Source organism: Dromiciops gliroides, chromosome 3 (genome assembly GCF_019393635.1).
Source record: "Dromiciops gliroides isolate mDroGli1 chromosome 3, mDroGli1.pri, whole genome shotgun sequence".
NCBI lineage: Eukaryota > Metazoa > Chordata > Mammalia > Microbiotheria > Microbiotheriidae > Dromiciops > Dromiciops gliroides.
The window spans coordinates 181,340,489-181,358,150 of NC_057863.1; the positions used below are offsets into that span (position 1 = coordinate 181,340,489).

The 17,662-nt window shown below is 38.0% G+C and overlaps 1 protein-coding gene across 1 annotated transcript in view; it reads right to left on the reverse strand.

The window, feature by feature from the left end:
• RANBP2 (RAN binding protein 2) overlaps positions 1-17,662 on the reverse strand; it is an 86,664-nt gene that overhangs the window by 55,566 nt on the left and 13,436 nt on the right. Inside the window, exon 2 of the mRNA XM_043998379.1 lies at positions 3,651-3,718. Coding sequence (XP_043854314.1) covers positions 3,651-3,718 — 68 coding nt within the window. The remainder of the gene's footprint in view (positions 1-3,650; positions 3,719-17,662) is intronic.

The window sequence follows — 17,662 nt, forward strand, 5'->3', positions numbered from 1 at the left end:
TGGCAATTATGGCTGTATTGTGAGGTTGAAAGAGTGCAACCTTAGAAGTCACTTCTCATTTCCCTGACTCAATTCCCTCACCATTAAAATGTAAGATATCATCTAGTCTCAATCTGAGTGTCTTCTAGTCCTAGTCATTATATACTTTCAAATTTGGTCAATGAGCTGGTTGTTGAACTGCCTTTTCCCTCCCTCTTCTTTTTTTATACTTTGTTACAAGAAATGTATAGGAAGCATGGGAGGGATTTATCTATATGACAAACTATGCCTTGAAGATTATTTCTTCCTCAACCTTCCCTTACTCCTCTTATCCCAGGTTCTGTCCTGTATGATAGTGCTGAAATTTCAAATGCCTACTTAATTTCAAGACCTGGTTGACCTACTGGAGCACCTCACACAACAAATCCAAAACCAAACTCATCTTCACCTGAAAAAGAGTTCCTTCTCTTGATTTCGCTGTTTCTGTTAAAGTACCCATCAATCAGGATGGAAATAAATTTATCCTCCCACTGGTATCTGTGCCCAATCAGTTTCTAAGATTTACCCATTTTAACTCCAAGATTTCCCTTCTATCCATGAGAATTCAGCTCAGACCTAAGGGGTAAACTTTTACAAATGGAACAACTTTGGCTCAGGAGGGTTAACTAACTTCTTCATGGACACGCAACCAGCAAAGGCTGGAGTCAGAACTTGAAGCCAAGTCTTTTGTCACATAGTACATTGTTCTTTACATTATACCATGTTGTCTCTTCTACAAATCAAATATCCAAATTTATTAGAACTACATTTAAGAATCAACAGATGGTGGAGGAAAGGCAGTGAGCTCTTGAATTCATGACACGATTGCTCCAAAAAACAACCAAATAATGCCATAGGACAATTCATGGAGCAGCAAAACCCATACAAGAATGTGCTGAAATCATCTTCTAACCAATAACGGCTTGGAAGGTCAGAAGGAGGGAGCTGCTGTGCTGAGATAGGAGTCGAGCCCAAGCCCACAGTCACCCTGACACAGATCCAGTCCCAGGAAGGTCTCACCAGAGAAGGAGACCCCTAGAGCCTCTGAATCAGCTGAAGTGCCAGTGTCATCTGGAACTAAGCTCACGGTCTGGTGAGTGGGCTGAGCCCTGGGCAGGGGGAGACTACAGGGGTCTATGCTGGTGCTGAGGCAGAACTTGGGGTTTTTTCACCCCTTCTGGGAACCAGGAGATAGGAGCAGTGGCCCAGGTGGGGGAGGGCACAGGCTCATCAGAGCTGACAACCACAACACATAAAGCTGGTTGATTAGCAAGTTGGTCTGGGGTCATCTACGGACTAGGGAACAGGCTAGGCAAGTGAAGAACCTGATCCTCCTTAAGTCATACCAACTGGGACTTCTGGAGCTTGGGATACTGCAGCCTGGAAACAGGGCCCCACTTTAAGGAGCTAAAAGTCAAGTAAAAGAAAGGCAAGATGAGCAGACAGAGAAAGGTGAGGACTATAGAAAGTTTCTTTAATGACAAGGAAGATTGAGGTGCACCCTCAGAGGAAGATGTCAATGTCAGGGCCCCTATATCTAAAGCTTCCAAGAAAAAAGAATCAACAGGTGGGGCAGCTAGATGGCACAGTGGTACTCAGGAGGACCTGAGTTCAATTCCGGCCTCAGACACTTGACACTTACTAGCCATGACCCTAGGCAAGTCACATAACTGTCACTGCCCCCAAGAGAGAAAGAGAGAGAAAAAAGAAAATGTCCCTTTCTTTGTTATTGTTTATAAGGGGTGGTTCAAAGGGAAAGGGGGAAGACTATGTTCACGAATGAAAATATGAAAGATAACATAAATTCATTTGTGAAATTTGTTTTTACATATATTTTGGAAAATAAATTTTTTTTAAAAAGAAAGATATCAAAAAAACCTTTATAAAAGAAAATTTTAAAAGGCATCAGATGTGGAGAGCCTTTCCAATTTCATTTATAGCTAAATCTGAGGCTCACTGGTTCTCCTCCCACTTAATTCTTGGTTCTCTACCATGTTCTAAATCAAGTCTCTGTGTCATGGACCCATTTGGGAGTCTGTTAAATCCTATAAACCCCTTCCCAGAATAATGAGGGGTTTTTTTTGTTTTGGGGTTTTTTTTTGCCGGGCAATGGGGGTTAAGTGACTTGCCCAGGGTCACACAGCCAGCAAGTGTCACGTGTCGGAGGCTGGATTTGAACCCAGGTCCTTCTGAATCCAGGGCCGGTGCTTTATCCACTGCGCCACCTAGCTGCCCCCTTGGTTTGTTTTCGGGTTTTTTGGTTGTTTGTTTTTTAGTGAGGCAATTGGGGTTAAGTGACTTGCCCAGGGTCACACAGCTAGTAAGTGTTAAGTGTCTGAGGCCAAATTTGAACTCAGGTATTCCTGACTCCAGGGCCGGTGCTCTATCCACTGCGCCACCTAGCCACCCCTTGGTTTGTTTTTAATGAAGGAAATGCGAACTTTTAGTCTGAGGTTAGTGAAAATAAAGATGTGATTCCCCACCCTCCCAACCATGTTCATAGGCCCTTGGTTCAGAAACCTTGTTCTACAGTGTTTAAGTTGTAACTGAGGCATATCTGCACTATGGTGCCTTAAAATACATGACTTTAGGGGCAGCTAGGTGGGGCAGTGAATAAAGCACCAGCCCTGAATTCAAGGGGATCTGAGTTCAAATGGGCAAGTCACTTAACCCTCATTGTCCCACAAAAAAAGAAAAGAAAGAAAAAAAAAATTCATGATTTTATTTTACACTAGTCCAAAATAAATTGGAAGAGAACGTTATTTAAACCAAAACAATGACCAGGCATGATGCAGCAAAGTATGTAGAAATTCTACTTTAGTAGGTCTTAAGAGTTTAGCTGTGTTTTAATCTGATTTTTTAACATCAAAGTGATATGTGACAGTCACTAGCACAATAATGGGAACAACCAAAAGGTAGAGCATGGGGCAGGATGGCAGGTCTAAAGAGCTGAATCTTACAAAGTGGTTTCTCTGGGTGAATTCCTAGATCAGTTATGTCCATTCCAATCAATGTTATCTACCACTTGTTATTAACTATACCTCTACTAGCAGTAGAGCAAAAATAATTGAAATTACCTATGGAAAAGATTTTTCTAAGACTACAACCAAATATAAACATATAAAATGTAGCTGAATTTATCGAGAATAGTTATTGCAATGGTCAATTTTAAATCATTGTTTTTCACTGTAAATGCACTAAATTTTGATACACTGAGATGTTTATAATCATTACATTTTAGTAAATCAATCAATAATAAAATCCAATCTATTCAAAACCATTTAGGAATAGAAATTTTGACTTATACAGGTAATCATATGTGCTATATAGAGTATGAATTTTCAAAAATTAGAATACAAAAAATATATAATAATTTGTCAATGATTTGGAGGCCCTGGGGGAACTTCCAATACCTCAAGGTCATCACTGCTAACATTAATTCTTCCTAAGTAAGGGAGATGAAGGTTAAAAGAAAGCACACTGAATCTTTAACAATCTAAGAAAATGTTCATGGATATGCTAATATTAGTTATACTTTGATTTAACAGATAAAGTAAAGGAGTTAAAATATGAACAGGCATCTTTTGTGAAAACTTAAAATGTTCTCATATTTTATAAAAATGTTACTTTACCTTTTAGCAAGATCATATTCTTTAGCTTCATAATATAGCTTAGCAAAAAGGAATCCTTTCATTGACTTCTGAAAAGGAAAAAAAAGCATTTAAAGCATTAATGTCTGTATACTGGAATTTTTTTTTCATTTTTTTCCCTCAAAAAGGGGCCAATACCTTCCCTAGAAAAAATGTTAGTAAAATACTTTTTTGCTCCATATAATAATCTATACAAGAATATCATTTTGTAAGTATATAATTTACAAATGATACAGAGCACGAATAAAGTCCAGCAGTCTTCAAATCAAAATTCCATCTACTTAACCCCACTGGCTTTTATAAAGTAAGAAAAATATTTTTTCTTTTTTTTTTGTAATAAACATTTTTATTTATAGCTTTGGGTTCCAAATTCATCCCTCCTTCCCTCCATCCTTTCTCTCCTCCTTGAGGCAGCAAGCAATCAGATATGGGTTATACATGTATGATTATGTAAAACATTACCATATTTATCCTTTTGTACAAGAAAATTTGATTAAAAGAAAAAAAATCAAAGTGAAAAATAGCATGCTTCAGTCTATTCCATTAATCAATTCTTTCTTTGGAAGTGGATAGTATGCTTCATCAATAGTCCTTTCAGATTGTCTTGGATCACTGTATTGTTGAGAATAGTCAAGTCTTGGGAAATACATTCTTGGAAAAAAAACCAACAGTATTGATAAGAGAAATGCAAATTAAAACAACTCTGAAGTTATTACCTCACACCTATCAGAGTGACAAATATAACAAAAATGGAAAATATTGGATGTTGGAAGGGATGTGGGAAAGCTGGGATGCTAATCTACTGTTGGTGGAGTTGTGAAAAGATCCTACCATTCTGGAGAGCAATTTGGAACTATGTTCAAAGGGCTATAGAACTTGCATACCCCTTGATCCAGCAATAGCACTGCTAGATTTATATCCCAAAGACATCCCAAAAAAGAGAAAAAGACCTATTTTTACAAAAATATTTAGATCAGCTCTTTTTGTGGTGGCTAAGAATTGAAAATCAAAGGAATACCCATCAATTCAGGAATGACTAAACAAGTTGTGGTATATGATGGTGATAGAATATTATTATGCTATAAGAAATGACAGGCAGAATAATTTCAGAAAGGACCAGAATGAATTTTATGAACTAAGGTACAGTAAAGTGGGCAAAACTAAGGGAATGTTGTGCACAGAAACAGCAATATTGTTAGAAGAACTGTGAATGACTTTAACTATTCTCAACAATACAACGATCCAAGACAATCTCAAAGGACTAATGATAAAACATACTATCCACTTCCAGAGAAAGAACTGATATTGAGGGAACATAGACTGAAGCGTGCTATTTTCACTTTATTTTTTATTTTTTTCTTTTATTCAAATTTTCTTATACAAAATTACTTATATGGTAATGTTTTACATAATCGTACATGTATAACCTATATCTGATTGCGTACCACCTCAGGGAGGGGGAGAGAGGGGAAGGAGGGATAAAAATTGGAACTCAAAGGTATAAATAAAAATGTTTATTACTTTGAACAGTTCCCTTAAAAAGGTTAAGAACTTCTGATCTAGAGGAAAAAATTAAAAGGCGGCTTATATTTAGTAATATCCTGGGTGGACACATCATCTATATTCCCATCGCCTATCGTAACCAAAGATCAACTGATTAAGTGATCTAGTGCAAGTGAGAAGAGTAGGAAGAGATCCCCAATACAAGTCAACTTGGTCATGGGGCTTTTCCTTATCTTCCTTTGAACCCTGCTGCATCTTCTCTCTCTCTCTCTCTCTCTCTCTCTCTCTCTCTCTCTCTCTTTGCAGGGCAATGAGGGTTCAGTGACTTGCCCAGGGTCACATAACTATTGAGTGTCAAAGTGTCTGAGGCCAGATTTGAACTGGAGTACTCCTGAATCCAGGGCCAGTGCTTTATCCACTGCGCCACCTAGCTGCCCCCTGCTGCATCTAAGTTTTCTTGTATCTATCTTCTAGGTAAAGTCACAGAATCAGGGCTATCTAGTCGAACCCAAACACAAAAGGGAATCTCCACTACATAAAGGCAACCATGAAGGGGAAAATCATTACTTTCTCATGGTAGTTGATTCTACTGGCCAGTCTGATTTATTACAAAGTTCTTCCTGAGATAAGGGGGATTTGTCTTACCTTCACCCACTGTTCCTGGCACCTTCCTCACCCCCCCCAAAAAAACCCAGATAAATCTAATCTCCTTTCAGGTATACACACACACACACACACACACACACACACACACACACACACACACACACACACACTCTCTCTCTCTCTCTCTCTCTCTTAAGCTAAACATCTCCAATTCCTCCAGTACATCCTCATATGGCACAGACTCAGGATACTATGGTTTCCCCCTTTAGATCAGTTGACTGATGTCCTTTGTAAAATATGCCCAGAACGGGGCAGCTAGGTGGCACAGTAGATAGAGCACTGGACCTGGAGTCAGGAGGACCTGAGTTCAAATCCTGCCTCGGACACTTGACACTTACTAGCTGTGTGACCCTGGGCAAGTCACTTAATCCCAACTGCCTCACAAAAAAAAAAAAAAAAAAAAAAGCCCAGAACTGCGAATATTGAATCAAGTCTTTGGGGCAAGAACTCACAAAAAATATCTGGGAAAACTAGAAAGCAATTTGGCAGAAACTAAGCATAGACCAACATTTCACATGACATACCAAAATAAGGTCAAAATGGAGGCATGATTTAGACATAGAGTATTATTATTTTTTAATTCTTTTAATTAATAGTTTTATCTTTTGGGGGGGCGGGCAATGAGGGTTAAATGACTTGCCTAGGGTCACACCGCTAGTAAGTGTCAAATGTCTCAGGCCACATTTGAACTCAGGTCCTCCTGAATCCAGGGCTGGTGCTTTATCCACTGAGCCACCTAGATATCACCTAAAGGGTGATATCTTAAATAGATATGGGGAGCATAAAAAATTTATGTCAGATCTATGGATAAGTGCTTTGATATTTGCAAAGCCCTTTAAAATATTATTTCATTTTATACTAACAACTCTAGGAGGGTATTATTATCCTCATTTTATAGACCCAGGGGCTGACTCCAATTCTTAGCACTGTAAAGGACGCTGATCAGCACTCAGTGTAGACACATACTAAAGAGCTGGAGGTCAGTGTAGGTCAAGACCAAGAAGGGCTGACCACCCTACCCAAAAGCACAGAAGAGGCTGGGCCTCACCCTGGCACAAAGCCAATAACTAAAGCTTGAGAGATAAGAAAACCAAGGAAGAAATAGGCTATCAGAGAATTATTATAGCTGCAGAGACACTCTACACTCTTTCCTAGGTTGGATTTATGGATAATTTCACAACTGAAGATACTAAAAAACACACAATTTTTTTTTCCATAAGAGCAACATAGGTACTCAGAAGAAAAGAAACAACAACAAAAAATGTTAATGAAGTTAAGCAAGAGATAAAGGCTCTAGAGGAAAGAATTGGAAAAATAAGTAGCTTAGAACAAAAAGTATTAAACCTTACTCCAGTAACAAACTGAGAATTCAAATAAGCTAAACTGAAATCAATTACTTCAGAAGACAATATTAAAATGAAATGATTGAAAAAAAAAACAAAAAATATGTTATCTCCCCCCAAAATCACCTAGAAATAGGTCATGGAGAAATAATTTAATAATCCCTTAAAACCAACTTTTTTAAAGTCTAAAAACTAAATTTCAAAAATGAAAACTGCCCAGATATAGTAGAAGCAGCTGGCAAAAATAAAAATAGAAATAATACATTGATTACCTCCTGAAATCCCAAGAGTAAAAGTCCCAGGAAAATCATGACCAAAATGCAGAGCTTTCAAAGCAAACAAACAAAAAAAAATACAAGCAGACAGAAAAGGCTTAAGTCCCAAGGAAGCAGAGTCAGAATCAGGTAAGATCTGGAAGCTTCTATTAGAAATGAGAAGAATGTTTGGAATACAATATACCAAAAGACAAAAGTTTTAGGCTTATACCTGAAAATAATTTATCCTGCAAAGCTCAGTCAAATCCTTGGGGGGGAGGGGGAGGGGAGGATGAACCTTTAATGAAAAAGAGGACCTTTAAGCATTGCTGATGAAAAAACCAGAGCTGAGCAAAAGCTTTAAAATGCAAACACAAGAATCAAGAGAAACCTAGTGTGATGAAATAATGGGATTTAGCAGATACTCAAAGACCCACCTGGAGATTAATCAAGACTGATTGAATCAAGTGAGAGTAATTGACTGCTGATTAAGCCTACTTCAAGTTAATTGGATTGTAGTCACCTGGCTATCCCTTAAGAAGGTATTGTTCTCAGAAACTAGACTGTGAACTCAACTTGAGAACACCTTCAAAGCCAATGGATTTGGATGAAGCCAACCAATCACCTTGAAGCAGTGTGTAAGGACCGCCTCTGTTCCAGATCTATAAAAAAGCTTCCACAAACAGCTTGCTTAGGAATGCTGATTAAAACAGGCTGGTGAAGGAGTTCCTGATTAAAGCAGGCTTATGGAGGAGGACTTCAGGAAGAACCCAACCAAGCTGGAACTCTAGGCTAGGTAGGACTTCTTTTTCATAACCTTCTGAACTCTTTGTAAATATCTGTATGTTCTAATAAATGTTTAATGCCCAAAGACTGGTACTGAAGTCTTTTAATTTTTGGTGACCACAATTAAGATTTTATATATCACACTAGAAAGGTAACCTTATCTGAGCAATTCAAAAAGACTATATGAAGTGCTAATATGCTTAGAGGGAGAAAAGAAACAAGTGTCTCTTTCTTTTGAACCTGAATGTCTTCAAAGGGAATAGAGGTAGTTAAATAAGAAAAAGAAAGGATCTGGGGTGGATTGGTTTTGTTCAGGTGGCAAAGAACTGGAAATCGAGGGGATGCTCAACAATTGGGGAATAGCTGAACAAATTGTGGCATATAATTGTGATGCAGTACTATTGTGCTGTAGGAAATAAGGGGAGTTGTTTCAGGAAAAAACATAGCAAGAACTATATGAACTGATGCAAAGTGATGTGAGATCCAGGACATCACTGTACCTAGTAACAACAATGATGTAATAATGATTAACTGTGGGGCAGTTAGGTAGCACAGTGGATAGAGTACCTGCCCTGGATTCAGGAGGACCTGAGTTCAAATATGACCTCAGACCCTTAACACTTACTAGCTGTGTGACCCTGGGCAAGTCACTTAACCCCAATTGCCCCCACACACACACACACAAAATGAACTGTGAAAGACTTGTCTATTCTGATCAAGATAATGATCCAAGACAATTCCAAAGGACTCATGATGAAAAAATTTAAATGTAAATTTGGGGGGGGAGTTTTGCGGAAGCCACAGACAACACAGGAAGGCCAACAAATGACACAGAAAGTTTAGAAACTCAGAAATACAAAAAATATGTTTAGTACTGTATAATATCAACCCAAATTTTACAATAAGGTACTATAAAGACCCCATAAAAGGAAAAGGAAAAATGTATGCACATTTTCCTGATCAAGGGGTGCTACACCCTTATCCCCTGCAATGTGGAAGGGATGGGATAACTGTATAATCCTTCATGAGGAAAAAAAAATGGTCCTTTAATGAAACAGAAGACTGTAAAGCATTCCTGATGAAAAGACCACAGCTGAATAAAAAAATTGACTCAAGAAAAGCATAAAAAGGTAAACATGAAAGAGTAATTGTAAGGGTCTCAATAAAGTTAAACTGTTTACATTTCTATATGGGAAGATGATACATGTAACTACTAATAACTATTGTTATTAGGGTAGTTAAGAGGAGTTTACATAGAAGACATGGATATGAGTGGATAATGTTGGAATAATCTCCAAAAAAAAAAATGAAGGGGTGAGAAAGAGGAATGCAAAATGGGGAAATTTTTCCCACATAAAAGGGGCAGCTAGGTGGCGCAGTGGATAAAGCACCGGCCCTGGATTCAGGAGTACCTGAGTTCAAATCCAGCCTAAGACACTTGACACTTACTAGCTGTGTGACCCTGGGCAAGTCACTTAACCCCTATTGCCCTGCCAAAAAAAAAAAAAAAAAGAAAGAAAGAGGCATGCTAGGAAGAGCTTTTATAGTACAGGGCAAAATGGGGGGGGGGGGGCCCTTTGGAGGCAATAATTAAACCTCAGGATTGGTTCAAAGAAGGAAGGATATATAAACACACTCAGGTGTTTATAGAAATGTAACTTACCCAATATGGAAATAGGCGAGGAAGGAAATTTTTAAAAAGGGAGGGAGGGGGGCAAGGGAAGAGATGATAAAATAAAAAGGACAGATTAAAGGAGAGAGTGGTTAGTAGCAAAACAGACTTCTCAGGAGCAACACAATAAAGAGAGAAGAAGAAACAGAAGATAATTAGATGGAGGGGAAAAGGGTAATCACAACTGTGAATGTGAATATGATGAGCTCACCCACTGTAATACTGAAATAGCATTATCGGACTACAAATTGCCCTTTATCCACTATAAGTCACCTGAGTTTGGAAAAGTCATGAGATTACTCCCTCTATCCCAAAAGAGTCACTGATTGTCACAAAATAATGCCTTTCCTTCTCTCCTCAGTCTCCTAATGGTCTTCCTAATTCCCTTTAGACAACTCCCACCTTCACCTGATTTGTCTACAGATCTAGTCCTCCAGTAAGAAAACATGCCGTAACCCCTTCATCCTGTTTTTCAATTCCTTCCATTCTGTACATTAACTGGGTAAAAACCAAAGTTCTGAGTTCTTGGTCACCAAAAACCTGAATCCAGTTTGCTTTGCAACTGTACGCACAGCTAAATAAATCACTTGTCTGGATAATAGTTTTGTTACTTGTCTGGATAACAGTTCAGTTAATAGAGAAAATGGAATGCTCATAAAATGAAAACGGGTAACCGAATGGAGTAGAAACCAAAATACAACAAAAATGAAATTTACAAAAGACACGAAACAGAAAAACACATACAAAGTTAAAATATAAGGCTAGAGCAGAATCAAATATACTTCAACGAAATTTTTTTTTAAAGGAAGAGGTAGCAATCATAATCTCAGTCTAAGAAAAAGCAAAAATATACCTACTTAGAAGGAATGACCAAGAAAACTAAATTTTGCTAAAAGAAACCATAGATAATAAATATCAAAAATCTTCACAGCAAATTTCCCTGATAAAGTCCTCATTTCTCAAATATATACTACTGAGCACAGAACTGAGTCAAATGTATAAAAATAAGAGCCATTTCCCAATTAATAGTCAAAGATACAAATAGACAGTTTTCAGAAGGATAAATTAATTTTCCATAGTCATATGGAAAGACATTAAACTGAGGTACCATCTCACACCTATCAGAAATGACAAATGCTGGAGGGGATGAGATGAGGGGAAAAAAGGTACATTGATGAACTGTTAGTGTAATAACTGGTCCAAACATTATGGAGAACATTTTGGAACTACACACAAAGGGCTATCAAACTGTGTATACCCTTTGACCCAGCAATACCACTAATATCCCAAAGAGATCAGAGAAAAAGGAAAGGATCTGTATGTACAACAATATTTGTAGCAGCTCTTTTTGTGATGGCAAAGAACTGGAAATTGAAGGGATGCTCATCAACTGGGAAATAGCTGAACAAGTTGTAGCATATAATTGTGTTGGAGTACCACTGTACTGTAGGAAATGAAACATAGCAAGAACTATATTAACTAATGCAAAGTGATGTAAGAAGAACCAGATCATTGTGCCTAGTAACAACAATGTGGTAGAAATGATCAACTGTGGAAAAAGACTTGCCTATTCAGATCAATATAATGATCCAAGACTTATGATGAAAAAAAAATGCTACCTCCAGAGAGAGAACTAAACTTACATATAATTTTCTCACTTCGTTTATTGCTTTTTTAAAAAATGTGACTAATAAAGAAATAGCTGTACAACTGATATCATACCGTCTGCCTTCTCAGTGGGTGAGGAAGAGGTGGAAAAGAGAGAGAATCTGGAACTCAAATTTTAAAAAGAAAAGAATGTTAAATAAAAAATAAATTGGAAATGTTTTAAAAAGAAAAAAAATTAACCTTTCACTGGACAAAATGTGAAGACGAACTCACACTGGCAAAATTGGACAAACGTAAACATATTGTTACGGGCTAAAATTCTAGCTAGTCTGTCTAAAATATCTAATGAGTGGTCACCAATAAATTATAAGCTTTAGCAAGAGTTAGACTTTTAAGCATTTATTAAGGAGAATAAGAATTTGGTAAAGAGAGAGAAAGGCCTAGATTCCTATCTATTAAAGAGAGAGCACATTTCTAGCTCCGCTCTCCACCAGAGTCCAAAGGAAAGAGCGTGAGCCCAAGCGCCAGTCTCTTCCTTCCTCCTCCCACTCGCCCGCGTCACTTCCTGACGCCAAAGAAGAGACTCCTGGTCTTGCCCTCAAAGACCTTCGCTTCATGGGTGGAACTCTTCTACAGTAAGTCTCCAGCAGGTGGCCTCATTCCAATCGTTACAGTTCCCCACTTTGTTTCCTCAAGAAACAGTACGTTTTCTTAATGAAACAGTCAAAAATAACAGAATATAATAACCTATGCTAACTAACAATATGTTAATAACAATATAACTCAGAATAAAGGCAATTAATGTCTTAAATGATAAATTCCCATAATCCAAGTCTCATATGGATTTAAAAATTGAGGATAATAAATGATTGCAAAAAAAATGTGAATACATCTTGACTCAGAATATAATATATAATTATGCAACAATTTCAAATAATACCCCTTTTTTTACTTAGTATACAATTACTTTTTTTGAAAAATCTGAACATATTTAAATACAAGTTAAAGCACAACACAATCTCAAAGAAAACTTTTACAAATGTTCCCCTCTTTTTTTTTTTTTTTGGAATATGCTTATCAAAAATAATACTTCTAGAATCAATTTACACTTGCCATGGCAAACAATTTGCCAGGGAAATGCTTTAAAGAGTTTGATCAAATAATCAGTTGAGAAAAAATAACAAAAACAAACAACTCAGAAAATGGGAGCACAATACTCCTAGAATTAACATTGTATTATGAAATCAAAACCATGTTTCAAAATTAGATGAATGAATAGAAGAAAATACACATGGAACAATAAAAGACAATGAAATTCAAACTAGGGAAATCTAAATGAATATGAACTTAATATTAATAAGAGTATTATAAAATATAAACTTGATCACATCACTATAAAAAACTTTTACAAATGTTCTCCTTGTTTTAAAAACTAAGTATAAAACACAATCTCAAAAGCATGAAAATCTCTATGAAAATAAACCCATACCATTAATTTCAAAATGTAGATGTAATAGCATAGAAATCCTATGTAACCTCTGAACTGACATTAATACTCTGAGTGAATTCAGAACACTTCTGATTTCGGTATCTAAAATCCCCAATACTCATATCAATACCTTGCTGCTTACTTCTACATTTCTGTACAATATATACCCTTCCATGGCAAAAGAAGCGGAGTCTTGAACTATGATGATGATTGTCATTCTTATTCAGCTTAAGTTTTTCTTCTTTAACCCCTCTATACTGTCTGTCAGTCTTTTCACCATACAAATGCTTTATAAGAATACTAATTAAAGACAAAAGCAGGTTAGCAAAATTATGAACAAAACAGGCATATGTGGAATTTAAAGGGCTTTCTAAGGTTGTCTCAGAAGCACATCCAGGCTGGGGAAGGGCTGAGCCTGAAGCTGCAAATGTAGTTACAGAAAGTTGAGCATGCGCATCAGATCTCTGGACTTCCCAGGCAGGGGAAGTAATGGGCTTGGCCATGGGAGGAGTAGAGGGTGGGGTTTGGAGAGGAGGGGAGGGACCAGGGCAATTTGAATCAGACTTGATTTTGAACTCAGGCCTGGATTCCTCTTCCCCCACTTTGCCTCCAGGCGCTAGGGGATTAAAAGCTTCTAGAGGGTGGGTAGTTGCCTCCAGGCATGCAAAATTAAAGCAACAATTAGTGTTAGAACTGGGAAAAGCTGCGGGAATCTCTACAGGTTTCTCTGAAAAAGCATGGTTGGGAGAGGGAGAGATATTTCCTTGTGTAAGTTGCTGGCTCTTTTAACAAAAAGAAAAAGAAAAATAGAAAATCCACAAAAACAAAGCATTAACATGTTCTTAACTCCCATTTGTCTGGTTAAACAGACTAAAATCAAAAATAGGGTAATTAGGGAGTTTAAAAGATCCATTCGAAAAAATTTAAAGGGAAAACACAGCCAGTATGCCAGTACTTAGCAGTTAAAGGGAGAGGGTAGGAGAAATTTCTTACCCAACCAGAAGATCAGAAGACTGAGGTTTAGCTTTCCTCTTCGTGGTCAGCCATCTGTTAAGGGCTAAAATTCTAGCTAGTCTGTCTAAAATATCTAATGAGTGGTCACCAATAAATTATAAGCTTTAGCAAGAGTTAGACTTTTAAGCATTTATTAAGGAGAATAAGAATTTGGTAAAGAGAGAGAAAGGCCTAGATTCCTATCTATTAAAGGGAGAGCACATTTCTAGCTCCGCTCTCCACCAGAGTCCAAAGGAAAGAGCATGAGCCCAAGCGCCAGTCTCTTCCTTCCTCCTCCCACTCGCCCGCGTCACTTCCTGACGCCAAAGAAGAGACTCCTGGTCTTGCCCTCAAAGACCTTCGCTTCATGGGTGGAACTCTTCTACAGTAAGTCTCCAGCAGGTGGCCTCATTCCAATCGTTACAATATACAGAGTTTAATGTAAAAACATGTCAAATTTAACAGGTGAGGATGGAAGGAGAATGAGTTAAAAGGGAAGATAATACCAAGGAGAGAATAATTTCAAGCAAAACAAATTTCATGTTCAAAGAACAGATCCTAAAAGGAAGATTTAATAGAAAAAAACTAAGGCAAAAACACTGGAAACTAAATCAGTCTGTATCAATTGAGGAATAGCTAAATAAATTGTGATCTATGAATGTAATGGCATTTTGTTGCACCATAAGAAGTTATCAATAAGACATTTTCAGAGGATCCTAGGAAGACCTGAATGAACTGATGGAAAATCTGTAGTGAACAGACCCAAAAGAACAATTTATACAATAACAATAGGGTACAGAAAATCAACTATGAAACACTTTAGAACTGATTATGGAGCAATAACCAACTATAACTCCAAAGAATAATAATGAAGCCTGGTAGCCACTTTTTGACAGTGTTGGTAAACTCAAAGTGCAGAAAGAATATATACATACATTTACATTTCCACAATGAGATTTATTTTGTCTGACCATGCTTACTTGTTATAAGGATTTTTTATTTGTTTCTTGTAGTGAGAATTAGAGAAGGATTTAGATACTAACAATGATGCTTAAAAGAAAAAGAAAGAAAGAAAAACAAAGGCAGCCACTGAAATTGGGCTTTTTTGTAGCTAACTGCTCGGAACAAGTAGAAATTCAGAAGAAAGCAAAGAACAGAACTATTCTGAAAGTATTACATTTATTATATCCTTTTTCATCCCAATGGAAACAATCTCATGCACTATGATCTGGAGTCTGAGAATATTCTCATAGATGACAATTTATAAATTTGATTTTGTAACTGGTTTTTGTAACTTGGAACCTTATGAAAAACTCTGAAAACTGTGTGGGGCCCCAGGATACTTTTCCCCAAAGATTCTGAAATGTTCCTTGGATGAAACCTACCTTGGTTATGGCAAGGGAATTGACATTTGCGCCTGTGGACAGCTCTGGACAGTTATCTTGATGCTATGGCACATGATCTTGGAATATTCAGTTCAGGTCAGGTCACCTGAATGGAACAAATGTCAAATGACCTGACTTCAAGGCTACTACAGAAGGAAGCTGGGGAAAGACTGACAACAGAGCAAGCCCTGGAGGCATCTTTTTTTCCTGACACAATGAAGCTTTGAGCCTATCTCCCCCCAGGAATTCATGATAGCAGAGAGGACAGTGTTGGTTACAGGCCAAGTAGCCCTCAGCACTGCCAGAACTATCCCAATCCAAGAAACTTCAATTAGGAGCCAAACAAGGGCTTCAACCAGTGACAGCTATTCTTTCCACCTATTCAGAGACTGTCAAGGACAAGCAACAGAATAGGCTACCCTCTTCCAAAACCTGTCTCCTGGCCCATTACTAGGCTGTGATGCAGAAGAAAAAGGAGATCTAACCAACACAGATGATAAATCTACATTGTTGCATAATTAATACTACCATCTTGGGGACCCAAAAATTTGGTTCCAAACTCAAGAGTCCAGGTTCCCCAATCTGAAAGCTTCAGGCAATCCAGTCACCCTGGACTCTAGCCATGGGCATTCATCCCTCCTCTTGTGTCATCTAAGGATGAGGGTATTATCAAAGGGACCAATTCTTTGCTCCCATCCCTATTGCTCAATACTACAGGACTTGTCTTCCATGTTGCATGTGAAATAAATCATCCTGAACACTGGTGAGGAAAAAAAACCACAGCAACATTCCAAACTCAAAATAACAATAAAGACCATCATACAGGCACTTAGCAAATGGGAAGAATCATTTTTACCACTGATAACACATAACCATAGTGGCTAATGATGACCTCCTACTGAGGGGTACAGAGTATATACTTGAATGTTACAGTAAAGAAAAGTGCATTGCCTTCTTGAAGCATTTATCCAAGATGTGGTTCAGAGCATGCCAGAGCAAATCCACTAGCCAACACCTATTTCTGTTGATAGATATGGAAACAAATGATATTTTCCAAAGAAAAATGGAATATACCAATAAAAGCTAAAATCCTAAGTAGAAACTGAAAGGCCCAAGAGGGCACTTTAAAAAGTTCCAACTGCAAGTCAGTAAAATATTTAAAGTAAACAGCTGGCTATATAGATGAATGCTGAAGAGCAGGATTTGGTTTTCTGGACCATCACTTACAGTAACAGAACAACAGACTCCTTGGCAAGAAACAGAGTGCATCTCAAGAAGACAAGGAAGAACAGAGGTTCAGCAAAAGACTTGCTGACCTGATCAAAAGGACTTTGTACTTAAATTCGAAGGAGAAGAAATAAAACATCCAAATAAAACTATAAAACCAGAGACTATGAAAGATAGCAGCTCTAAAAGAGAAAAGAGCCACAAGAGTGAAATAGGTACCCAGCGACTCAAGTGAAAAACCAAGAGGGTTATGTGAACAACTGAGTTTGAATAATCAAATGACCTTGAAATTAGCACACAGGGGTACAGATGAGAATGGGGTGGAAGGGCAGCTAAGTGGTACAGTGGATAAAGCACCAGCCCTGGATTCAAGGGGACCTGATTTCAAATCTGGCCTCTGCCACTTGACACTTACTAGCTGTGTGACCCTGGGCAAGTCACTTAACCCTCACTGCCCCCCCCCAAAAAAGAGAATAGGGATGGAAATCAGGGCAGTACTATGACAATAAATGAGTAAACTTTGTCCAAAATAAAGATTCTCATTGTTCATCCTTCATCTAATCGTCCTTCATTTTGAAGAGGACCAATGATACCATGGGTGGTATACTCACTTGCTCACAAACTGGATTTAAGTGAGGCTGAGTTGCACAAAGTCTTAAGCCCCACTCTCTCTTCCAGAATCACCAAAATCTACTAGCAAGGCAAAAGTCAGGACAATGGTCCAGAATGCAGTGGATGACCTTGGCAGCTTTGATGCATGGCCAGGATCTAAGAGCTCCACAGTTCCTGCTTTTCACTTGTCTCCATGGCCATAGGAACAAATTGTTCTAATCCACCCATTCTGCCAGGGGAAGACTTCATATGCTTGGGGTAGACATCCCCTAACTCACCAGTGGGTTTCAAGTCTGTTGGTTACCCTTAACCTGGTTTAGTCCCTCTGCAGGGACAATTTTACTAAGGTGTGGCCACTGCATATGCTGCAGCTTCTTGGAGCCATAGGTGAAAGATGGACACCAATGATGGGTGAGCAGCCCTGAAAAGAGCTCAGCAAACCCTCACATCAAAGGT